Below are 25,288 nucleotides of genomic sequence, written 5' to 3' on the forward strand. Positions count from 1 at the left end.
GGGCACAGGATGGGCTGAGCACCCTCCTCCTTTCCTTCAGTTTTCTGCAGTTCCCTCCCAGTTTTCCAAGCTGTGACCATCAGGCCCTGCTGAAGATGAGGGTACCCCAGAGCAGGACAGGATGAACCCCTCTGGCTCTGCCATGGACAGGATCCCTCTCCTGGAGGGCACAGGCACAGGGAGACACGAGGCTCTCTCTGCGTCCTGAAGGCTCAGCCTGGTGCACAAACACGGGCTTGTGTGTTTTAAAAATAAACAGCCCGACTTGGATTTATTTTTACATTTCAGGGAGGCTGGGGAGCAGGTCAGCCTCGCAAAACAAAGCCCATATTTTCAATGGCATTTTAAAGACTAGCACCTCTAACTCCATCTCATTAGGATGAGTAATGCGGAGGGAATGTGGAGAGGCGGCAGCCAGTCCCAGCCCTGCTGACCCGGGCACACACAAAGGGGATCCCCTTTGCCTGCTGGCCCCTGGCCTGCACCTGGGAGATGAAATCCCGTGCTCAGGTGCAGCTTCACCAGACGGCCCCGTGCCCTGTGGGGCTCCCGGGCCAAGAGGGGCAGCCCTGGGAGACAGGCTAGAGGGCAAACTATAGAGAAGATTCTTTAGTGGGTGTAAGCAATGAAAGGAAGGAGTGAAAAATCAAGGACAAGAATAAAAGGAATGGATACCTAGACTCTCATCACAATGGTCCTGCTAATGTTATTTAGTTTTTTGTAAGTATCAGTAACCCATGCCAGAGATTTGCCCAACTTTCCTGCACAAGGAATTTGCCATCAGAATTGCAGTGGACAGGAGTCACTGGAGGATGCGGTGTGCAGCGCAGAAACAGATTTGTAAGAAAATAGGAGGCATTTCTGGATCAGCTGGATGAGTAAGTGATTTGGAATCACTGCTGGAGTGGAGGCAGTGCTGGCAGCAGTGACATGGTCAGGTGGTTATACAAAGGTGACCATCCTTTCCTTCAAAGGACAGAGCCTTCTTGTCCTGTGCTGGAGAGCAGAAAATTTCAGGAGGGAGTGCTAAAGGGTCAGGAATATTCAGCAGATGTATTATTCATGTATTTAGGATAAAGTGTTAGCATATGTTGAGATCTGGACTTCACCTTAGGCTCAACAGTTAATAAGATTTCTATTTCCTGCTTAGAAACAATCAAATCACACTGCTACAATCACTGGCTGATGGTAGAAAAGGCCTATTTAATTATTTCATAAATGCATTTAACATTACTATATACCCATACTTAAAATTTATTCCCTCTTAAATATAAATACTTGAATCCACTCATAATAGAATTTTGCTATTTTTGCACAGTATAAATTACACATTTTCATATGTCTTTTCAAAACATCTTAAGCTACTTCAGACCTTATTGTAGCTGGACTCTCAAAAGATAAAGTTGACTTAAATTAGGAATATACAGTCAAGTGCTGGATTTTGATATTTTGCCTTCACAAACTCATGATGCATTGTTCCCTCACATAGCTAATGACAGGAAAATTCCTGCCTCTCTCTTCAAAACTACACTTTACACTTTTCCACAGTAAAGGACTTGTACAGGGGAATTTTGCACAATTTTTACTCCCCTAAAACAGTAGGAATTTTGGAACATTATTTCAACAATTTTGGAAAATTATCTACCTTAAAATGAACTGAAGCTCAGAGAAGTTTTTGCATACAAAATAATGTTTTTAAGGCTTATGATAACATCAACCCACAGTTAATTTTAGGGACTCATTCTTGCCCACAAGCCCAGTGTCCGTGGCTGAAAGATCAGGCAATAACCTGTAGCCACCTTCTTGTTGTGACATACTGGTTCATCCTGTCTTGGGGATCACTTGGAAGGGAGGATGGAGGGATGAGTTTAAACCTGTGTATGATTTAGGAGCTTGGAATGGAAGTCGTTAGGAAAGAGTAATTGTTCTGAGAGGTAATTACAGGGAAAGACTGGCAGTGGGGAATTCAAAGTTTAGGACACAAGGAGACTAAAGATACGTGCATCAATCTCTGTCTGAACATCTGTCCTAATCTCCCTCTTTTGCTGAGACACTGTAAACCCAAATTTGGCAGATTTGTCATGTTTTTTTTGCCTGGGTCAATGCCAACAAATAATTTCCAGATCTGCAATTCATTTTCCTTTACAAAGCTTTTGAAAACTCAGAGGAACAACAGGGAAAGGCAGAATAAACTTTCTGAGAAGCAAACTATCAAATTAAGTGCTTGTAAAACCTGATCCTCCCACTACTATCCTCATCGTCACTTATTTTTCCATTTTCTAGACCTGGAATTTACTTCTTAAGGCAGGGTTTCACACACCACAGTTGGAAATTATTTTCCTCCCCTGTAGACTCCTGTGCAGCTGAGAAGCCAGACATGTTGAATTTCCCCCTCAGATTGGTTTTGCTTTGCTCATTTTATAAACTAGAAAAACAAGTAATTTTTAAAAATCCATTTATCTACTTGCAGGCAGACCAGCACTGTCTGCTTAGGTACACTTTCAGTCCCTTCAGGAGGCCCAGTTCTGCATGTTCTTAGTCCTTCCTTTTGGAGCCTATCCTTCTCCCTGTTTTCCAAGATCCTGAAGTAAACACTGGACTGTTTAATGGAACTCTGCATGGCCTTCCAACTACACTTTCATCCTTAAATGAAGTTGCTTCCTTCATTGCTCTAACCACAGCCTGGACCAAACAGATATTATTTTTTCACCCGCACTCCTGCCTTCTCCATCCATCCTGGGAAAACAGACAGGTCTCTTCCCTGGGAGCCCCTACATCCTCCGGACAAGGCCCATGAAAAAAACAGCGGCATGCAGGCGAGGAACAGTCTTGTTTACAGCAGATCTTTCCCTTTGCACACATGACACAAATCCGTCCTTTACCCGCACAAGCGGCAGTGGGTGCCTGCCAGGGCCGGGCCGAGCCCCGCGCCAGGCCCACCCCGGCCCGGCCAGCCCCGTGCGGGGGAGGCTCCGCCATGAGCCCCCGCACAGCCACACACCCGCGGGCCCGGGCGCAAGAGGCAACCGAGCCCACGGGGCGCCGCCGGAGCCCCGCGCGAGGCGGCCGGTGTCGGTACGCGGCCGTGCGCGGCTCCCTCCGCTCCCCGCCCGGGCCCGCACGGCGAGCAGCGCACAGCCGGGGCGAGTAGCGGGGTCTCCGCCGCAGCGGCCGCGAAGGGCCCGGTGGGCAGCGCAGAGCGGCGGCCGCAGCGCTCCCCGCGCAGGTGGCGGCGGCCCTGCGGGGAGGCCGCGGCGGCAGCGCCGGCCGGCCCCTGTCCCCGCCCCTCCGGCCTCCTGGGGCGGCGGCGGCGGCCGCGGCGCTGTTCCCCTCCCTCTCTCGCTCGCTCCCTCCCTCCCCGGCTGCGGGGCTGTTCCCCCTCATGCGGATGTGACATTTCACGGCGTTACCGCAGCCGCCATTTTGAGGCACAGAGCGCTGGCGGCGGCGGAGCGGCAGCAGCGCGCCGGGGCTCGGGCGACGGGGGCGGCCCGCGGGCCGGGAGCGGCGAGCCGGGCGTCGCGGACACCTCGCCGGGGGAAGGGGAAGCGCCGGGCGCCGCCGGGCCCTGACTCCGGGTCTCCCGTCCCCCCCTCCCGGTCCCCTCCCCTCCGGCCCCCGGGGAAGCCGCCGCCCCCGGCCGGACCCTCCTCCCAGCCCCTTTTCCCCGACCGGGTGCCGCCGCCGAGATTGGGCGAATAGCGAGTAAATACGTGCGCGTCTCGCTGCCTCCGCCGGCGCCCCGCTCCCTACTCGCCGGAGCCCCGCCGCAGCCCCCCGAGCCAGGCGCCCAGTCCCGGCCGCTGCCGAGGCCCCGCCGCTCCTCCGCCCCTTCCCCTCCCGACACAGGCCCGCAGCCCCCCGCGGGAAAGGCCCAGCCCGCCGCCGCCGAGCCCCAGCCCCAGCCCGACATGAACCACCATCAGCAGCAGCAGCAGCACCAGAAGCCCGGGGAGCAGCAGCTGAGCGAGCCCGAGGACATGGAGATGGAAGGTAAAGCCGGCCAGGGCCCGCGCCCTCAACTCCGCGGAGAGTTTCCCCCTCGCCCCTCTGCCCCGCTCCCGGGGCTCCCCCACCGCCGCGTCCCCTCGGGGATCCTGGGCCGCTCTCCGCGGTAAACACGCTCTGCCCGGGCCGCTCCTGCTGCCCCGGCACCTCCGGGGCGCGGGGAGCGCTGCTCGGCGGGGCTGCGGGGGTACGCCGGGGAAAGTTGCGGTGAGGGGTCGGGGGAGACGGCCCGGGGGGCTCCGCAGGAATTTGCACCGCGGGAGGGGGAGGGCGCGGGGGAAGCGCCGCTACAAAAGGAGCCCCGCGCCCCCGGACCCTCGGAGCCTCCCGACGGGCGTGGGGCGAGCTGGGAGGGGGGCACGGGGGTCCGGTCAAAGTAGTTGCCGTGATTCCGGGGCAGGGTTTTGCCTGGGGCGGGCGAAGGGGACGCGGCTGTCGCGGGGCTCCCCGGCGGGGCGGGCGGGGGGCTGCAGCCCTGCCCTGCCTGGCCGCTCATTGTATGCAGGCAGCTACGCTGCTCGCCATTTTTAATTAACCCTCCTCCGAGGGTTATTTACAGAACCCGCTGCCGGCCGGGCCTGCGCGGGTCGGCGGGCAGCGCTGGCCATGTGTAGCGCCTGCACAGCCCGCGGCCCGCATCCTGCACCGTCATGCAGTTGCGCTGGTTCCATAAAGGAGGCACTACGTTTGCATGTTCCCTACCCCCGTCCGGTATAGTCTCCAGTGCTGCCTTTAGCGGGGCCTTTTTTTTTTTTTTTTTCCTTTCTCTTTTTTGCATTGTGGTGTTGTTTTTGCACGCCCTTCCCTCGTCTGAGCAACACCTTCCATCTGAATTCAACGCTGTAAAATTATTTTGGGCAAACGTACGGCAGAGTTTCGTTCCGAAAGGAAGGACAGTGAGCTAGCTACTCGTACCGATTGACTTTGAGGTCAAAATCACCAACTACCTAAATATCTTTTAGAACGCCTGGCTGTGAAGATGACAATTCTTATTCAGCCGTTTTAGTCAAGACTGACATAAATACTCACCAGCACAAGATATTTTGCTTGGAAACGGGACAATCGACTTAGCAAATGTACCTTTCTGCTAAATAATAACTATTGAAATTGGGAGGAGTGAAGGTGTTTCAGTGGAAGTTTGTCACAGTGACTGTGAGATTACATTTCAATATTAGAAGGTCATTACGTAAAGCCTGGCTTATAGGTGTCTATTTCATATAATAATGGCTAAAACTTATTTACTATCTAAGTTACTCTTCAGTTCTGTTTTAGTAAAATCTCCAGAGTGATGTTTCTGTACAATGGGACAAATATGTAAAAGGAGTTGATTCAAAATATACCTCCTGTTTGTATACATACAAGTATTAGCATCTTGTGGGTTACAGTTTCCAGCAGATTGTTTGACAGTCTTCTGCATTTAGTAATCTCCATTTTCTCAGTGTCCTTTTTAAGTCCTTTAGAATATTGACTGTATTTACTGTGTTTATTTTGAATTTTGTGGGCTGGATGCTCTGCCATTCTGGGCGCACTGTGACATGCTGGACATTTTTATGCAGTTTAAGGGTGTCCTGAACTTCTCTGGATTGCACCCCCTCTGCCACTGGCAATACAGGAGTCCCAAATAAATGCAGAAATCACTGATGGTTGTGAAAATCATGCTGGTGGCCACTTCCATTGGAGGAAAGAGTCTCTGAACATGTCAACATAGTGACACTAAGAATACATCATTGTCTCAGAAATCTGTTTGAATCTATTAGACCACACACAGCTGATTCCAACTGATATGACAAACTTGGTAATTTTTGAGACTTTACAGGACTGTCCGTTTGTTTTAAACCAGAAGAGTTTAGCCTGTGGAAGTTTTTCCCATATTTGATTTTTCTTAGAGAAACATGTTAATTTTACTGGACTGCAGAGATCAGCTCATTGCTAACTTTTATTAAAAGTTGACATCATGGGTATATATTAATTTAATGTGTAAAACAATATTTGTCATCTTAATATATGGGTGTTAGTGCTTTCTTTATAGATGTTTTCAAGCAGTGAGGAAAAGGCTTAATAACATGTAGTTAGCTTAATTTTAACATGCACAGAGCAGTATTGGATGCCATTCTTCAGTGAGTGATCACATTAGATTTAGGAGGCATGTGAAGAATGCACAGTGGAAAATTGCACATCTTGATTTGAAATTACTTGAAGGTTTGCTTCGTCTGTGTACAGCTATACTAGATGAACAATTTTTAAAAGAGTGAAATAACAATTTTAGATGTAGTAATCGAAGTGTGGAATTAAACTCTTCACGGTTGAATCAGATATGGTATTTTGAGTGTTTGCTCTCATGTCCCTATTTTCCTCTCCCCTTTCCCTTATGACTAATATACTCTTCCTTGATGACCTTATGGGCACTGTGTAAATGAAAGTACTACTGGACAGGGCTTTTGGACTTCACAAGGGATGAAGACATTCACTTTAGAAAGAAAACTTAATCTCTGCATCACGGAGGAGAGCAGCTGCGGTAAGGGCCAGGTACACGCTCAACAGCACCGGGGGATGCAGCCTCACCTGCTTGCAGTACTCGCTGCAGTGCTGTGTGTTACTTGTCACCCCTCTGTGTATTTGGTGCTGTTACCCGTGGGTGTTAGCAGTCAGCTTTAGACTTACTGGGGCTTGGCAGCAGTGATATGTGGACACAGAAACTTTAAATTTCAGGGCACAGTAGGGATTGTGTCCCTGTAGCTGCAGGCAGCTACTTCCAAAGCCTAGGGGACACTTGGACAGCACAGTGTTTGCTGCTTCTGGCTGTCCCCTCATGTGCCACACCAGCAGTTGGGCTACTGCACCTCCCTGGACTATTACAAACAGAAAGTGGGGGGTTAAGATGCAGTTCAGGTTGTTAATTGGGTTCACCTTGCAGTCCCATTTAGCGTTGTGTGAATGTGGTGAGAGTATTGGGGCAGGAAGGAACAAGAAGGGCAGCTTGAGGTAGCACAGGTGCCAACAGTTGCCTGGCCAAATTCTGTCACTGGTCCTGCATTCTGTGTGCACCCCTCATTTATTCACTGCTGCATAAGAGCATGTGATTCTGGCTGCCTTGGCTGCCTTTGGGCCGAAACAGAGTGGGAGTGTGCAGATGAGCCGTTGGTGCCTGGGTGTTAGATAAATTAACAGTTTGGGGTGGTGATTAGTAAATTGTCCTGTGGAAATTTTGAAGAGTTTATTTGTATGCTAAATAAATTTAGTGGAAGAAATAAATAATAGCTTTTTCTGTACTGTAAGTAGGGTGTGTAGTTTGCTTTATCATGCAAAGAGTTACCGCTCTAGCGTTGCTAGTGAGTTGCTCTATAAAGTGTAATTGAATCCAAGTCTGATACTTTATATATGCTTCCTCTGTAACATCTTTTCACAAATGTGTGAGCTTCAAAGAACTCGGCTTCGTACAAATCTGCAGTTACATGTTGCATAGAGTTCTTTCATGAAAAGTCTCTCATTTGCAGCTTAATAACTGTAAGTTTCCCTTGTTTATAGTTTGAATCTGTTTTTTTTTGTAGGTTCAGCCTCTGCCCATAGTTCCATAGGTACGTGTGTTTCTCATTAGGAAAGTTTCTTTCCTGAAGTAGCCAGCGCAGGCTTAGCAACACAGTGTCACAGGCAGGGAACATGCAGTGAGTGACTGGTAGTTCAGGTTGCACACTTGTGTCCTGTCCTTGTGTCAGCTCTGCGGCCTCTCAGGCAATGCCATCTTTTAAGTTTTCCCTTAGTTTGGGCAATTTAAAATTGAGACTTGAATTGCAGGTGAAATGATGCAGCATATGTACAAAAAAACCTGGGAAAAAACTCAACATGTCTGTGTGTATGTGAAAAGTTTAAAATCACACTATTTTGCTGTTCCCATGCAGCTGAAAGTTTGTGCTCCTTGCTCATTCCTGTTTTGCTCATTACTGACAGAATTTGCTAGATTTCAGACCCACTGTGGAATACTGGTCTCAAATACTTAACTTATTTTTGCCTGACTTCTGAATGTTTGCTTCCCTCTCATGTTTTGTCCTCACTAGTATTCTCAGTTCCTGGCAATTTAATATCATTTGCATATATAACCCAGTGTTCACTTCTTTCTTTGCTTGCTTCTATGCCTTCCTCCTGAAGGCCTGTATCCCTCTTTTTCCCTGCATTCCTTTGCTGTCTTCTATGTGCTTTTAGCCAGGTGGTGATAAAATGGGGCTGTGTGTTTGAGAGGAGAATATGCAGACTAATTTCATTATACAGTTGTGGGTATCTGCTTGTTTATGTGTTCTTCCTGCCCCTTCCCCTCTCCAGAGTTTTCCATGAGATAGATGATGGTCAAGCGAGGGAGTATAAAAATGCTGATGCAGTGGACAAGGAGCAAAATTAGGTTAATTCTGGGGTTATACCTATTGCAAAGAACAAGGCCGGGCCTCTTACTTGCAATAATGATCATGTTTGGTAGCTCTGGAAACGGCTTGCTTGGCCTTGGGAGAAGATGTGCATTGGATCATTCTCAAGTAGCCACTTCATGCCAACCAGGGAAACAGCCTTGGTGGCTTCTGAAGAGTGCAAGCTATGTCTGGAGTTCCTTCTGTGCATTCTCCATAAATCTCCATTGTGGATTCTCAGTAAGTTGTCAGATTTAGTAAACTCTCTGGGAAGAAGTGGAAATAGTGGGATAGTGGAAAATGTGTGCAGGCTTCAGAGGGAAGCGCAGATCCCACACTCCCCAGGATGAGCTGTGTATGTCAAACTTCCTTACAGCACTCCAGTTGTTCCATGCTGTTGACTGAATTCAAAAGTGGTAAAAACTGCTCCCTGTTGTTCCTAGGGAGTTAAACAAAGTAAAGTAGCAAGTTGTCAAGTTGTGTGAGGAGAAGCAATAAGAGCCCAAACTGCTTTAAAAAAGCAGGTGAAGATAGCTGTTTGAAACTACCCGAATCAGTTTCATTGCTGCAAAGTTATTTATCACAAGAAAATCTAAACAGTGCATCCCGCCTGTAGCAGTTAAACCAGTTTAGCCAGTACATCTTGCATGACATCATCTGATATTTGGGGTAAGGGTGAAAATGAGCTGGTTTAAATCTTGTGAAGCATCCAATTCTTCTTGAATGATAATAAATTTAAAATAGGGCATTGTTTGCTTTAGTTTGTGCTTTGAGGTGCCTCAGATCAGTTGCTTTAGTTTGCCTTTGTATCTTGGGGCTGTTGATTGTGAAGGAGTAAAATACTGGGTGGCTTGCAATACAAGCTATTAGTAATCCATAGCAAGTATGCTTTTTCCCCTGAAATACATGTGTGTATTAATATATTCAAAATCTGCTACATACTGATTTGACATTACCATCAACAGGGTTAAAAGTTACTAAAAAATGTTCTGACAAGTAGAAGGGGGGCTGGAGATGGGTTATCTTATTTTTCAGGTTATTAAATATATAGTGTTGTTTTCTGAAACATTTCCATTGGTCACTCTAATGTATTTTGTTGCAGTGGTTATAGAATTTTAATTTCATATAGTAGCAAAAAGAGTGAAAGTGCACCTAATAAGTGGCAATGGCTGTAGCATAATCTGTGCATATTGTTGCAGACTTAGACTGCAACATTTTAACATTTCTGCTAATCCATTATTTTTCATCTTGCCTGGCTGATTGTAGTAAAACTATTTCTATAAGTTTAGAAACATTGAATAGGGTTTGAATGACTTGCCAGCAAAATGAAGAATGGTCAGCTTGGAAATAGTGTCTTATTCTGACTTTGATTTCCCTAGATTCCCTAGAAGGCTGAGGTTTTGTCCACTAGAAATAATTAGGCTTCTGGAAATTAGTAGATGGATTTTGAAAATACAGTGCTGACTATTTCCAGTTTGGGGAAGACAGTGTTACTCTTGCTGTAGTGTCTAAGAATCTTGGGGATTCTCTTCCTAACTTAAAAATACATTTGAAAATGTTTTATATTGGACTTGATATGGTCTAGAATATCGCAATTTGATTGTCCATTGTAACAGCATGGGCATATTTGTTAGGCAAAATGTATTAAAAACATGGAGATTAAGTGATAAATTTTGAGAAAATTAAAATTCCATGCTGTAATCAATACAGCATAGCTCAGTTAGTGTTTTTAATTGCTGTTTGGCAGCTGTTTGAAACATTACCAAAATAAGTCATTCCTGACCCGTATAATAATGAAGATTTAAACAAAATCATCATGCTCTGTAGCATCAAATGTCTTAGGAGAACAGGATGTTCACTGTCTGCAAACCTGAGTTCTCCCTGACTGCAGCTGTAAAGTGAGCTCCAGAGTGATGCCACTCAGAGAAGGTGTGCCAGGAGCATCCTACTTAACTTGGGGAAGGAAAAACACTGTTCCCTCAGCCTGTTCTTGCATATGTGCTGGTGTGTGGATCTAGACAGTCTTCCAGGTGTCCTGAACAGCATCAGCTTTTCTGCAGCAGAACCAGCCCCTCAGCTGGCACTCCAAAGCATATTGCAAGCCAGAGGAAGATGATGTGGATAGTGAGCTGGGATGTCGTATGAGGAGAAAGTTGAAAATAGATTTTTTTTTTTTTAACAGTACTGCAGTAATATGAGGAGAAAGTTCAAAATAGATTTTTTTTTTTAACAGTACTGCAGTATTTTGAAACCTAGGAGAGGTGATGAGTTTTTTTAATGTAGTAACATCTCTTTGATATGAAACATAAAATTGCTGGGAAACAGAACTTGGAGCTTTATGTGTTAAGTGGTTTAATGCACTCCAGTAGAACTTGATTTAAATGCAGAAATCTGTGAAAATTATTAAGGTCATTTTTCATAATTTCTCTTTTCGTAGTGTAAATAGCAGAGGATATGTAGGAGTATCACTGGTGTTCACTGAGCTCTAATCTTGATCATCTGATGATTTCACAAGGCACTATGTAAGGATGTTTTTTAAGAATATGGCATCTCCAGCTGTGCATGTGTGTTCTGGTAAAGGTCTAAGGACAGTTCTGGTTTAGGGTTCTAAATGTGATGTTACCCTAATACAACAATTGGATTAATTTCTGCCATGTTTGAAAAAAGGAATGGTTCTGCATTCCCACAACAGAGATTTTCCTCCCTGTGCATTTCAGTGAGTTTTCTAATATTCCTGATACTGTTCAGTAGAACTTTGATGGAGATTTTGATGAAGTGTGAGACTACATTAAAACTTGGTGGTGGTTTTAAACTGCAAATACAGCTTAGGAGGTTAATACTCTTTCTGATAAATAGATCAGACATTAGTGGTGTAAATTGGTTTCATAAAATACGTAGACAGTGAATTAAAAAGGTACAGACATTACATCTATCTTTAGTAGATAAGGTAATAAATTATGTTATTTATTTTAATATATGACATTTAAGAAGGGAGAAATTACATATTTAAGAAGAGAAACAGACTTCCCAATATAAGACCAACACATTGTTGTGGGAGAAAGCCACCCTGTCCAGGCACTGGGGCAGCTGTGCCACCCTCTCTTGTTGCCCCTGTGTGCAGCTGAGCCCTCATCCCTCAGCAGAGGAGGAGGACTTTTGGGGAGGTGCTTTGAACTTGCCCATGTTCTGCAGTTCTCCCCCCTTGCTGGACATGGCTGTGGCAATGGCAGAGGCTTGTATACCAGCAATATTATATCCCAGTGTGCAGGTATTAGGGTCTAAAGGTTGGCCACCCTGTGCCTGGGTCTGTATTTCTGTTCATTGCTATTTTGCCCATCAGCTGTGATAAGGGACCATGATGGAGCCAGTCCTCAGCCCCCTGTAAGACTGTGCTCTTTAGCAGTATGCAGTTTTTGGACAGTAACCTGTTGCATTTTTTAGTCTTGTCAATCTCTGATTGCTGGAAAAGAATGAAGAGATTAAGAAATGTTTGGGGAGTGAACATTTTCTTTTATTTTTATTTTTTTTTCCTTCCTCTCCTATCTAAAAATGCATATTGTCTTAGTCAAGGTGGAATTTTGTATCCTGGTACAGGTCCATGGTGATTTCTCCATCATCTTTGATTTTTTAAAAGACCTGAGATCACTTCATTTGGAGGTTGGGCAGAACTTGAATTCTCCCTTCCTGCTTACAAATCCAGACAGTTCTCTTGATGTAGCTGCCTCTTTGCTGCTCAGTAGTTGTGAAATGTGTCTCAGTTACTTATAACCGGGTATTTCTGGTAACTGCAATCAGGTAACAATTTTTAGGCACAAGTTTTCCTTCAGAGCACATCTTAATTCTTCCAGTTAGATAAATGATTAATTTGCTTCTGTTACAGATGCAGCTGACAGGACACTCACATGCTGCTGTGTGGGTATACAGGCTTCAGGTCCTAAGACAGTGTGAGGTGTACTTGTTGTAAAAGAAAACTTGCTTAAGCAGAGTCTGTGTGAACCTCTTATTGTTCATTAAATCAAGCTAAGGATTAGTTAGATTTCCTTCTCCCTTGGGAATAGCAAGGAACTGACCTCTTCTAAAGAATTTTTTACCTGGTTAAGTGTTAGTTGCTTAGTAATATCAAGGGGTGAACCTAATCCTAGAGAACAGGAGAAACTATTAGAAGTTGAACAGAGAGATAATTCAAATGTGTCTATATATGATATGAATTAAATACTGTGTCACAAGGCACATGCAAAACCCTTCCTGCTAATTGCAATTAGAGTACTGGTGTTTCAGTTTTCATCTGCTTTCCTCTCATTCTTCCTGTGTGGCTTTCACCTCCTCTATTTCAGTCTGACTGCTTCAAATATTTCTTGCAGTCTGCATCAAAAAACCAGTCCCCTTAAAAACTAATATAACACTTTGTAGTATTTTTGTCATGCCACAAAGGTAACCATAAGCTTAAGTGTTGGGTTTTTTCTTTTTTTTTTCTTCTTCTTTCTAAAAGTGTCCTTATGGCTGAGGAATTAAAAATAAGCAACAGTAAAATCAACCTGAAATCTGCCAGAACTAAAAACTAACTAATAATTTCTTTAAAAGTAGTTAGTTCTGAAAGCCTAACCACAGAATTTTATAATAATCGCATGCTTTTTTTTTTTCAAATATTCAGTTTCATATTGATTTAAAAAAATTTCCTTATCCTTAGCAGATTTGTCTTGTTTTTTCAACTTACTTTGTTCATCAGGCTCATGCTTTGACCTAATACCTGTGCCCTGGAGTGTGTCACCCAAAGCAGGAGAGAGCGCTGGTGTGGGAAGGATGTGGTCCTTACTGGAAAGGATTCTTGTGGCTTCCCTCTGAAGGAGGGAGAGCTGTGCAGCTCCTTTGCTTATCAGCAGTGCTCTGCTGGGGAAACCCTCTTGATTTTGATAATAGCACAGATTAATGGGAAAGTAATTAGGAAGTTGCACAAGAATGGATCTCATAGTGCCTGTGTCAGTTGCCTGTTGATAAGCCATGGCTGCTGTGTCCCTTGTGCTGGGCTGGAGATCAGGAGTCAGACCCCGGGGCTCTTCAGTCCCTGCAGCAGAGTAGGAGCTGAGCTGGCTCCGGGGCAGGTTGGGTGTGGAGGTGGGACCGAGCCTGTGGGCATTGCCACTGGAGAGAGTGTGTGGAACCTCAGCATGTGTCTTCAGGCTTTTCAACTCGGGATAAAAACACTTCAGCTTTGTTGGTCAGTGACTTCTCTTGATGGATTAAGAAAACATTCCAACTAATTCTGTAAGACCTTTGAGCATCCTGCAGTTACAGTGAACTGAGAGTGGTGAGAGCCTGTGCCTCAAGTGATTCTCCTCAGTGTGTTTATCTCTTTGTTGTCTTTCAGATCATACATACCCCAGAATTATGTAAATCTGTATTTCAGCTAATAATTAAGATTAATAAAAATTTAGATACTTCATGCCACCTTTGAAGAACAAAACTGAGGTCAAATCCAAGAATAGTATGTGATTGCTTGAAGTAAAGCTTAATCAAAGTCTGAACATGAGCCGTGGAAGCCTTACTTATCCAAATGTGCAAACACTTGCTTTTGCTGGTGAAGTTGTACCAGTAGCACTGAATTCAACACAGACTGCATGTTGAAGGCCCATTTTATTCAAGATTATTATTATTCTCACCTGGCTTTTGTTTAAATTAGTCCAGCAGAAGGCCACTTAGCAGGTGTGTGTGCTTGACCTCTGGAGCCAGAGGCATCAAGCATCTCCCACATCCAAGGAGTCTCTTGGCTGGTACAGTGTCAGGTGGCTGTGCAGCAGTCCAGCTGAGAAAAATGCCTGCAGGAAAGAGGAGCTTAACCCAAAATTGAGCACAAGCTGCACAGAGGGTCCTTGATTTTGGTTTGGGCACCAGACTTCATGATATCAGATGACTTTTACATGCTGCTGAGAGCCAGGGGAAAAGTGTCTAATTCACTTCAACGCTGCTACAGAAAAGAGGTGTCTTCTAGAGCAGGGTTTTTGTCCTCTGTGCTTTCCTTTTGCCTCCTTGCTCATAAGGAGATGAATGAAGAGATCTGAATTTAAAATGACTTCCTTATTTTGTGTTTATTTTTAACCTAGCTCAGTTCACTGGTCTGCTTTATTGTTTGGCCCCACAGACAAGTCGGTCAACTGTACTGAGGAGGCAGGAGGACAAGAAGATTCTTAAGCCATTAATGGCTTCTAGAACTTGTTTTTAAAACATACCCAAGACCCTTTATTGGGTACCTGTCTCCCGCAAGAAATGCATTGCAGGGCTGTAGCAAAGTTCCAAATGTATAAAATCCAAGTTTACAGAGCTCTTGGTGCAGACACATGGTTTTACCATTACAAAAATTGAGTGTTGTTCAGATGCAAACACTTCTGGGGATGAAGTTGTTCCTATTACAGGTCTGCTTGTGCATGTCTTCGTTTCTTTGAATTATTTTTTTCTTTTCTTCTCACAAGGGTATTCCTTGTTGCTTAATATCGTTTCTTGCATTTTCCAGCTTGGAGATACATCTGAAGGGTCTTCTGTTTTTTCACCTGTATAAAGTGGGTTGCTATTTTCTGATTCAAGTACACATTAAAAAGTCAAACAGTTACCTAATATAAAATTACAAATTTAAATAATAATATAAAATATAAATTTAAATAATAAATTAAATTAAATTATGATCTAAATGTATTTGTGGGAGTTTTAGTCTCCTGTCCAAGTTGTCTTTTCATGTGGGCTGAGAATTTCCAGCTTGCATTCAAACCTGGAGTTGGTGTTTATTGCAGCTGTTTGATCAGCCAAGGTTTCTGGCAAGTGTAATGGTACTAATTTAAACATGGGACACTGATTTCTGGAAAATGGTTGGATAATAAAGGTTTTTAGCAGGTGTGCTAGAAGCAGAGAGTTTCAGAGTTAACCTAATTCCTGATCTGGAAGGTTTTCAGAAGAAGATGCATGAAATTTCTGTCATTTTGAATTCAGCTTGAAGTGTGCCTATTGCTATTAGCGTCACATTCACAGGTTAGACCTAAGAAGGTAAAAGTGGCTTAGAACTGATGAGCTTAATGCTAGACAGGGTCTAGTTAGCATTGCTGGAGCAAAATGTTGGCAGAGATTACCTGGGCTAATGCTAATTTTTGATCTCTCATTTTTAATATACCTTGAAATGCACATTAACCACCTCAGATGCATGCTTTATTAAATCAAAGGATGGGAGTACAATAGAAGTATTTAAAAATTCGGCAGCATACAGTTTTGTAAATAGATATTTGTGTTTTCTGGAGTAAGAAATTTTTTAAAGTAAGTGGAGTTGTTGAGCAATTACGGTTGATTTCTACCCTAAATATGGACCGACTGTTGCCTTCTGTGAGAAGCTAGTTAAACCCTTGGTGTTGTAAACCTGCTGCTGGTAGTGTGCAATTTGATTTCTACATCATGCTCAGAAATTCGGGGGGGTTATTCATTTGGTAACTTGCTTCTCCAGTGGGGATGTACTGCAGCCCATAGCAGTCCTGTTCCTGACAGCACTTCCTTCCTGGAGAGCCATCTCCCAGCTGGCTGTCCTGTTGGGATGATAGGACACTGCGCTGTGCCCCTGTGTTTCCCAGGTGAGGGTGCCCCAAAGGTAGAGGAACAGCTGCCTTGGGAGGAGAAGCTTTGAAAAGGTGTAACTGCTTCCAGAAGAAAAGCTGTGACCTCCCTTCTGGTCCAGTTCAGAAGGGCAGCTGGGAAGAATGCCTTGTTCTTGGCTGCAGCCTTGTCTGGGTGCTCCTTGCACTGAGCAGAGGAGAGGCTGGAGGGATACCTGCTCCTTTTTCCTGCTGCTACGGAGAAAGAAGATGGTGTGTTAGCTGCCTGCCAGGCAGGGAGTGGTGCCAGCACTCAGCTCACATGGAATTTTTAGTGGTATATGTTCACTTCAGAAGTTCAGCTTATATTCAAAAGATAGCTGTATACTTGGCTGTGTTGAGTGGCCTTGAATTTTCTGGGAGCTGGAACGCTTTCCTCACCATACTGTTTTTCTTTCCCATGTTGATTCACTCACCAAGATCTGTAAGTCCTGTAGTGGTTGAATGTATGCAGCTGCCTCCTTGATCTGCAGGGAAATTTCTACTGTTTCTGTAATCTTCAGCAGTAGCAAAAGCTATTTTAAGATGCTGTTTTTAATGGTAGTCCAGCACCTGAATATACCTGAATAATTTGATTTATGGCCTCCCCAGATTGCTTAATCACTTTCTGTGTTGTAAGATTTGGGAGAAAATACATATTGCTGTAAATATACCACTTCTAGTGGTGAGAAATACCTTCTCCTTTCCACAGACTTCTGCCAGCTCTTTGAGATGTGTTCTTTCAAGCAACGATAAATACAAGGATTGGAGTTAAGTTGTTGGAGCTATATTGAAGTGCATGTTAACATTTTAAAGAGTTTGTGGAGCAGCAGTGAGGTAGCAGGAGCCAGCAGTAACAGGAACAGCTCTTGAGTGCACATCATGTACCTGCCATCTCTGTGCATCATGTACCTGCTGAGGTTTTCTCTCATCCTCTCTGTGTTTCTGAACAAAACTCAAAAACTGAAAATCCTTAATGCCCTAGAACTCCTGCTTTTCTTTCTGTTTCCCCCTGAAGATGAAGCATCATGAAGGTTATGGACCTGTGTAAGCACAGATTCTGGTGAGAAACTGTATTGCTGGCACTGGGATTGCTGATCCTGTTCAAGATCTGGCCAGACCAAGTACACTAGTATATGAAATAAAATGTAGGGTCATTTCTTTGATCTTAGATAAAGTATTTATGTAAATCAAGTATTACAATAATAGTGCCAGTAATACTAAAATAATCCTAAATTCTATAAATAATACCAATACAGCTGTTTCTGATTTAGTCCTCACTTACAGAGCAGAAAGTGTGAAAGCTGTATCTTGCTGAGCCAATCTGATTGCATAGTTGTTAAAAGTGATAACAAAAATCTCATGGAAACTCTTGTACGTCCAGCAGACTTTTTTTCTAAAAAAAAAGTCATAATTGTCCCTAGAACAGCAGTTGTAACATGCAGTGCTGTTGTGTAACAGGAGTTTGTCACTCCATGCTGGTTCTTAACCTCAGTGCAGAGGGATGCCAGGATTCTGCTGGAGTGCTTAGGACCACTGTTTTGAGTTTGTCTGCACGTGTGCAAATGATGCATTTATTGGTAGATGTGGAATAATCTTTCCTCTTCCCCAGTAGCTGGAGCTGAGCATTCAAGTGGAAGTTCCCTGTACAGCTCAGCAGGGTGAGTTCAGAACTGTGCCCGAGAATGAAGCTTGCAGGGATTGGGAGTGTGCTCAGACTTAAGGGGTGCTGGGTTGCATTAAGGCAGGGAATAAGCACTGTTGGCATTGAAATCCATGCATTTGTAGCCTGTTTGCTTGAGAAATTTGTGGCGTTGATTGCTAATGGGATTTGCAGAAAATAATGAAAATACTCTTCCCCCCAGTTATAAACCTAAATTTGGCTGTGAACATTTGCATGTGTTAGGTATGATGGCAATAGCAAAAGTTAAAACCAGGTGCCTCTAAGTTAATTGAAAGGTGTTTCTCTGTGTTCTGGGGTCATTTATTCCGTGTCAGCACTTTGAAGTAAATATTTTAATTTTCAAAGAAGAGAGAGTGGCATTTGCAATGTTTTGAACACTGAAGGAGCACCTTTTTATCTTGTATTGTGCAGCCCAGCAGTAGTGGATGTGGTATTTTCCTGTGTGTGCAGCCTGGTCCTTAGGGTGTATTGCCTCTCTCCTGCAATTGAGCTGCAAGTGGCTTAAATCCCAGGGCCCTGCCTTGAGAAGGGCAGGATGGGGAGATCCTACAGCTTGACAGAAGTTTTCTGATAAAATCCCAGAGATCTCTAGCATCCCACAGATTATCATCTAGATGTTTAGTGAAATATCTTGTTTACCCAAATTGTCCAAGTCAAAGTGAGCCAGAGATGTACTCACCCAGTCCCCTTGTCTGTGTTTCTCTTTCTGGTCTTGTGGGGTTTCTTTGATCTTAAAGTTTGTTGAAAATACATCAATAATAAAGCATCCACAGGGACATTAAAATACCTGAGCTTGGCCATATGAATGTACAGTGTATGTTTATTTTAACATTTTTATGGTGGAAAGATGCAGTGGGGGGGAAAGGTACATCTGCTAGGAAGAAATCTAGACAATATGTTGTGTGTGATGGGGTTTGTGAACAAGCTTAAACAGGTAAAGACTCGTGTTACATGTGCACAGATAAATTTCCTGTTGTGTAGCTTAGCTGTTTGAAGTATGCCAGTGTTGTGTTACCACCCAGATAAACACAGCGCCGCCACTTGTAGCCACCTGGCTTCTGTAAGTAAAATAACTGAATATTCTTTGAAAAGGTTGGTTTGGTTCTTTTGCTGGTGTGAGAGCTTTGTCCCAGAGAGTAGCTTCTCCCTGATAACCCCCAGCAAAATAACCACTAAAGTAACTATCCTCTTTTCACTCCCTATTTTATCTTCTCCTTTTTTAGAATTGTCTTTTGTATCTCTTCTTATTCTTTATTGCAAAAGCACAGTGTGTCTCTTCCTTTCTTTCAGAGAAAAAGTTTCCCCCTCTGGAAGGGATAGCAGTTGCAGCTAAATTATTACTGTCTCAGTAATTCTTAAATCCTGCTCTAATTCTGATTTTGACCAGTAACATCTGGAGCTTGTTTGAGGTTTGGGTCAGACCTGACTGTAATGGCATTTAAATTGGAGGTCTCTGCTTCAGTTCAGTTAGTTTAATGAATAAAAAAAAAAATTAGTTACTTTTCAGTGGAAAAACCTGCAAATAATGCACATTAATTGCAGATACTTCTTTTTTCTCTGTACTTCTATTTCTTCAGCAAGATCTCTTAAATCAAATCCTCTCTGCTTCTGAAATAAGGAACATCCTTATGGCTTCTTAATTGAATTTTTTTGGTGAAAAAGGTCTGGAGCTAAGGAAGTGCCAGGAATTACATACTAGACAATTTGTGGTGTACCTCTGTGTTTGGGTTTATTTTTCTCTTCTCCCCTGTGATCCACTGCCATGCACTATCCCGTGCTCACATCCCTTCAAGGAAAACTGTTCACAGTTTTAAAGTCATAGAAAAGTAGTCCAGGAAAAAGAGGGGCAGTGAGGATCCAGTAGTGGGGAGGACTGACCAAAAAAATCTGCTTTTGTATGCTCCAAAGATATACTCCAAATAGTGAGAGCATTTGTGGGAGCAGGAAATGTGAATGGAGCAAAAAAAGTGCAAGTAGTGAGGGTTTCCGTCCCAGCTGTGTGTGAGGTTGTAGTGGCTGATGATGACACAGACCACAAAACACTGCATTATTAGGAGAGAAAAATAAAGGGTGTGGAGTAAACATAAGGGACTTAGCGTTGTCCTGAGACAAAGGAAGAATCATTCATCATCAACAGAATGAGGAATTTGAGATACAGCTTAATTTGGTGATGGTGCTTATACCAGCTTCTAGCCAAAGGCAAAGCAGGAAGGCAGTAATTAATTTTGGAAGTCCTCAAAGTTTGCTTCAGATGAGTGGCACTAGCAGTGGAGTGAAAATAGAAGTAGTTGGGAAGCTTTGCCGGAAAGAACAGAGTATTGAGATTGGGAGTGTGTTTCTGGAATTAGGGTGTTCTGCAAAGCGTAAGAAAGATGTAATTCACTGAGTGACACGCAGCAGCCGACTGTCCTAAAATGTGTTTTCAAGTCTGTTTTGTTGCTTTTATGGTCTAAGAATAGTTGACCAGAAAGCTATTGAAATACTGAGGATTTGGCTCTTGAAACAAAAAATAAATGTAATATGTAGTAAGAAAGTAAATATGCAACAAACATGTGAGCAGTGAAATACGATTTCCTCTTCAGAATGTATTTCTGGTGAAAAATGTGCTAATTATAATTGCTGCCACATGTGAAGTAACTAGGTTTTCCAAAGAAAAAGGAGAAGAATTTTGACCAACTTGTTTTGCCTCCCTTTACAAGGGAAAACTAATTTGGATGATTATTTGGGATGGTGACACATCAGGACATTACTGAGAGCACTAAAATATTCAAGAGCCCCACCATATACAATAAACTCCATCAGAAGCATAATTATCCCTCCACTCCTGCCATTTGGTTGCTCTTTAAACTGAAATGAAAATAAAATTACATAGGTGTGAGGTCTTCCTTTTTGACGACATCTCTCCAATTTCTGTTTTTGAAATAGTTGTTTGTGTAAACCATGTAGTTTTGAAGTTTGCAGCTGCAGATGTTACTGTATGAGGTACAGCGTTCAAGAAACTCTGTCTCTGATGAGGTTCTAAAAGATTGCTGGTTTAGAGGTGTTCCAGTGTATATCAGTAGTGTCTTCTTTATTCTTGTTTGTATTAGAAGTTGCTCAGGTTTGCAGATCTGAATTTGGCTGTTCACAGCTAATGTGCCTGTGGAGTACACAGCAGTTTCTTTGCCTCGTGGATTTCAGTGTGTTTGTGTTAGGATTTGGAAAAGCAAGTTAGCCTCAAAATCTGTATATGGCTGGGTCTGCATGCTGTTTTCTCTAGAATAGAGAGTATAACTTCATTCCTGATTGTGATTGCTTAACTGATAGGCCTGGGGAAGCAGGGACTTGGTTCCGTGGTCCCATGGCAGCCTGTTTGGCACCAGAACAGCTGGTTGGCTATTTAACACTGAATAGTTAAACAGGAAAAGCTTTCTCAGTCACTTAAAAGTTTTCTTTTGTTTTCAGTAAGAAAAGAATGCGACTTAAAATTGCTGACAAAGAAAAAGTGATAAAATTGTCAGTGGAGTGCTTAACTGAGGATTATAAAGTTCCTGTTCTGCATTCTTTTAAGAATTCCATGTTAAATAGTGGAGACTGACACCCGACATTCCATACAAAACAGTTTTTCAGCTGTGTTATTTGTTTGAAGAAAGTTGTTCTCCATGTATGCAGTATTAAATAATTAACACTGTTTAGTGCTAATGTTGGTGTCTGCTAACATTTGGATGTTTTCAGTACAGTAACTTTCATCTTCAAAGCAGTGAAGTGAAGCTGATCTTCAGAACATTTTACAACAATAATCAGCTCTTTCTTAGAGCCTAAGTAATAATTTTCTTGCATTAACACTTATGGGTAGAAGGGTTGCTGTCAGAATAGAAAGGGAAAATAAAGGTTAAATCTTAGTTAAAACGAATGCTGAAGAAAGTGTAAACTGCTTTGGGGTTTAATGGTTCATTTAATGGTTCTGTGTTAGAGACTTGAATCAATGCTCTGTTAAGGCTTCTAAAATTATTTTAATGATTGCTAGTGTTCATGCTACAAAGTAGAAGAAAGCAGCCACCTGGCAGATGATTCAGTAGATTAAGGCTGGCCAGAAATTTAGTGGTTGGAGTTTCTTGGGAGTGTCTAGACCCCAAAAATCTTCATGGAGACTCCAGTCAAAAGGGGACACTGATTGAGGGAAGGGGATTTCCAAATGGGAGCAGGATGGAGTAAACCACCCCACAGTCTCTGCTCCCTGGGGCACCAGCCCTGAGCCCTTTTCATGTTCAAGGCAGGGACATCACCAAATCTCCCATCCCAGCTGGGCACCCCTTCCATGCACAGTCATTCTGTGTTCGTCCTCTGGTCAGGGAAGCTTTTGTAGCCATGGCACACTGCTAACAGGCGAGGCTGGAAAATTGAGCTTATTGAGGAGCAACCTCAAAAGCTCCTGGGAACTGTGTCTTTTAGGAATTTAGGAAACTAGTGGAGAATAGAGCTCTGAAATATATGTCTTAGAGAACAAGAAAGCAGCTTCTTTTCCAGATCATCCCATTTGAAAAAAGGAACATTTTTTGTTTTGCTCATTTTGCAGTTGTTAATTTTAGATGAGAACGTAATTACTTCTTGTTAATCACGTCGAAAACAAATGTTAAAATTAACCCATAGTGTAGATTTCTTTTTTTGTAGTAGGAATCTCTTAAAATCATGGTTTACTATTGTACTTGAAATGTATTTGTTACTAAACACAGTGAAAACTGAATTTCAGTAGAAAAGAATGATTTTTGTCAGCAGTGCTCCCTGTATGGCTGGCAGGAAGCAGTAAATGTTCCTGTGTTACCAGGCTGTGCACGTGTGCATGTGTATCAGTTCACATAAAGGACTTAACAAAGCAACCTCAAACCTCAGGCCTTGAATGGTTTAATTGTTGTTGTCATTTTACCCACGGGTAATCTACACTTGTAAAAGCGACCCTGGTGTGAGGTTAGGATTTATCAGCACCGGGCACCCCACACTAACTGGTTCAGCTCTGCCCTTCACTGCTGAGGTGCTTCTTCAGAGCAGTGCTGCTCGGAGCAGTTCCCTGCTCAGACCAGGAGGAAACACACCTGCGTGTGTGGGCTGATCCTGCTCCCAGCCCTGGATGCTTCTCCACAACTGGGAATGGTTTTCCTGAAGTGGAAGAGAAGGATGACTTGGGCTTGCTCTTTGTTTTGGATGAAAAGTGCCAAACACTTTGTCTTGTCTACAGTAAAGTTTTATAGATTCTGCAAAACTGTTCTCAGTCAAGAATTTTGGGTTTTTTTTAATACTTCAGGCTAGTAACAGTTTTTTTGTATGAATGTTCTAAAGTTCCTTATGGAAACCCTGAATATTTGCATAAGATTAGCCAGCCTGGATTGAACAAAAATTGTTTAACCTGGTGTGTTGAGGTCTGTGAGTGGCAGATGCTGATGTTAACCATGAGTGCAGGGAGCGGTGGCAGAGTTCCTTTGCTGCTGTGCACACCCCGAGGGTGTCTGAGCCTGGCCACGCTGCCTCTGTACCTTTTCACTGCTCCTCATAGAATCTTCTTCCATTCACTGCATCGCCTTTGGAAGTGAACTGGGAATAATAAAAGCTTTGTGTAAGTTCACTGTGCTGCTGCATTTCGACCTGGTTAACAGCCTTGCTTCCCTCCTCCATCTTGAAAAGATATAGGAGAAGTAAAGAAGTTACAAGGAAAATAAAGATGCTACAAGGTATCAAGTGGCTGTTTAGAGGTAATCTCTGAGTAGACTAGGAAGGGTCCTGGGTAACTGAGGAAAGATGTGCTAAAGTCTGGAGAGCAGACATTGTTTCTTTAAACTTGCATTCTGGTAATTTAGTATGAAGTCCCTTGTGTATTATAAGTAATAGAAAAGATGAAGAAGCCAAACCAGCACACACGAGTCTTGATTTACAGTTCTTCTGTAAATACCTTTCTGCTTCCATATTGCATTCCAGATTGCTCTGGTACTCAGTGCACTGTGCTAAGTAGAGCCTGTAGTGGTCCTTGGTTGCAGAAGCTACCACCTCAAGGAAAATGTAATCGGGTACTGTGCTACTGAGATCTTCCAGTTGTGTATCCCAGCTGGGCAGGGTGTGCATCCAGTGGCATGGCAGAGATCACCACTCCTTGTGCCCTCAGGGACAGTGTGTTTGCATTTTTCTAGATTCACCATGGGACTAACTGATGAACTTTGGAGATGCTTTGGCCAGGGATTTCAGGCTGCTTTGCTGTAACAGCCACCTCTGAAGGACGTTCCATAGTTATCCTCAAAGGAGTACTTTCTTGTGAGCATATTTGATGTTGACTCCTTTACTATGCAGCAAAGAAGCCTGGATTTAAGCTTGTTTGTGTTGTCAGGTGAGAAGGAAATATGATTAACTGTGCTTGCCTGCTTTTTCACAGTTTATATAGTTTTTAATGTTGTTTTCCTGAATCTGTTTTATTTGCCTTTCCCTCTTCTCACCAGAGCCTAGTCTAGAACTACCAGCTACCTGCAACCAGATAGGAATCTGAGTCAGATTCTGTGAGCCTGGAATACCTTATGTATCTATCTATTTCTGTGCACAGCTGGGAGCATAAGGAAGCAGAGGGAAAACAAGATCAGTGTTAGCAAATCTCCAATGATAAAGGAAGACCTTTAAAAGCGTTACTGAAAATAACAGGAAGAAGTGCTGGAGGTGTTAGATCCCTAAATGTGAGGGGTTTGGGCATATTGCACAGTTTCTGTGGCTTGGAGTGATCTTTTCTGTTAAAAGATAAATTAAAAGATGGGGCTAAAGTAGGTGATTTATATTTTTTGCTCCTAGTGCCTATAAAATCAATTCCAGTCAAATCCATATTGTTATCCAGTGTTGTTCTCTACTATGAAATTAATTTTGCTTTTAAGCTCCAACATGGACAGATCAACAGTGTTTCAACAGTTTAAAAATCACGTCACTATTAGGAAAATACAGTCAAGCTACCTTCCTGTGCTACTGCTAGTGTGAGCAAAACTCAGCATGCTCCAAGGCTGAGTTCAGGAGTGAGCAGTGCAATTAGCATTTGCTCTGAGGATGAATCTGGTCTCAAAACAAGTTACAGAATCTGAATTGTGATGAATAATATTTTGACTCTGTAGCAAAGTTACTGCGCAGAAGCAGTGTACCTTCAGAGCTGGTTTGGGCAAGCGGTGTGTGTGATCATACCCATGTAAGGCAATGTTTTGTGCTACTGGTAAACGTACAAAACCTTTTTGCTGCTTAAGCATATGGTGAGTGTTCAGTTATTGTATTTAATTAAATAGATATACCCCAAGACTCGCTGAGACTGTGGGTTGCACTCATCCAAAATGATATAGGAGTGAGTTATGAAAAACTTATATGTCTGAGTAATAAAAATCGTGCTGGTCCAGGTGGTGGAGGTGTGTGCTTTTCTGGACTTCCACAAGGAAAGAGGGAGGTGCTAATGGGAGCAGAATCACTAATTACATAATGTGCGTATATTATTATCCAAATATACTCATTTAATTGCTTTTTAATTGTCTGTCTTAAACACACCAAGAACATGTCCACAGCACTGTAGCGTGCTGGGTATAGTGTCTCGTAAATACTCTCTGGCCTTTGGACTGCCCTGG

The 25,288-nt window shown here is 43.3% G+C and overlaps 1 protein-coding gene across 2 annotated transcripts in view; it reads left to right on the forward strand.

The window, feature by feature from the left end:
• The first annotated feature begins 3,866 nt into the window (after positions 1 to 3,866).
• USP7 (ubiquitin specific peptidase 7) overlaps positions 3,867 to 25,288 on the forward strand; it is a 69,808-nt gene continuing 48,386 nt past the window's right edge. For both annotated transcript variants that reach the window (XM_041462038.1, XM_041462040.1), the window contains exon 1: positions 3,867 to 3,993. In XM_041462038.1, the coding sequence (XP_041317972.1) occupies positions 3,912 to 3,993 (82 nt within the window). In that variant the 5' untranslated portion in view covers positions 3,867 to 3,911. The remainder of the gene's footprint in view (positions 3,994 to 25,288) is intronic.

The sequence above is a fragment of the Pyrgilauda ruficollis genome, unplaced genomic scaffold, assembly GCF_017590135.1.
Source record: "Pyrgilauda ruficollis isolate IOZ18807 unplaced genomic scaffold, ASM1759013v1 scaffold16, whole genome shotgun sequence".
NCBI classification, from domain to species: domain Eukaryota; kingdom Metazoa; phylum Chordata; class Aves; order Passeriformes; family Passeridae; genus Pyrgilauda; species Pyrgilauda ruficollis.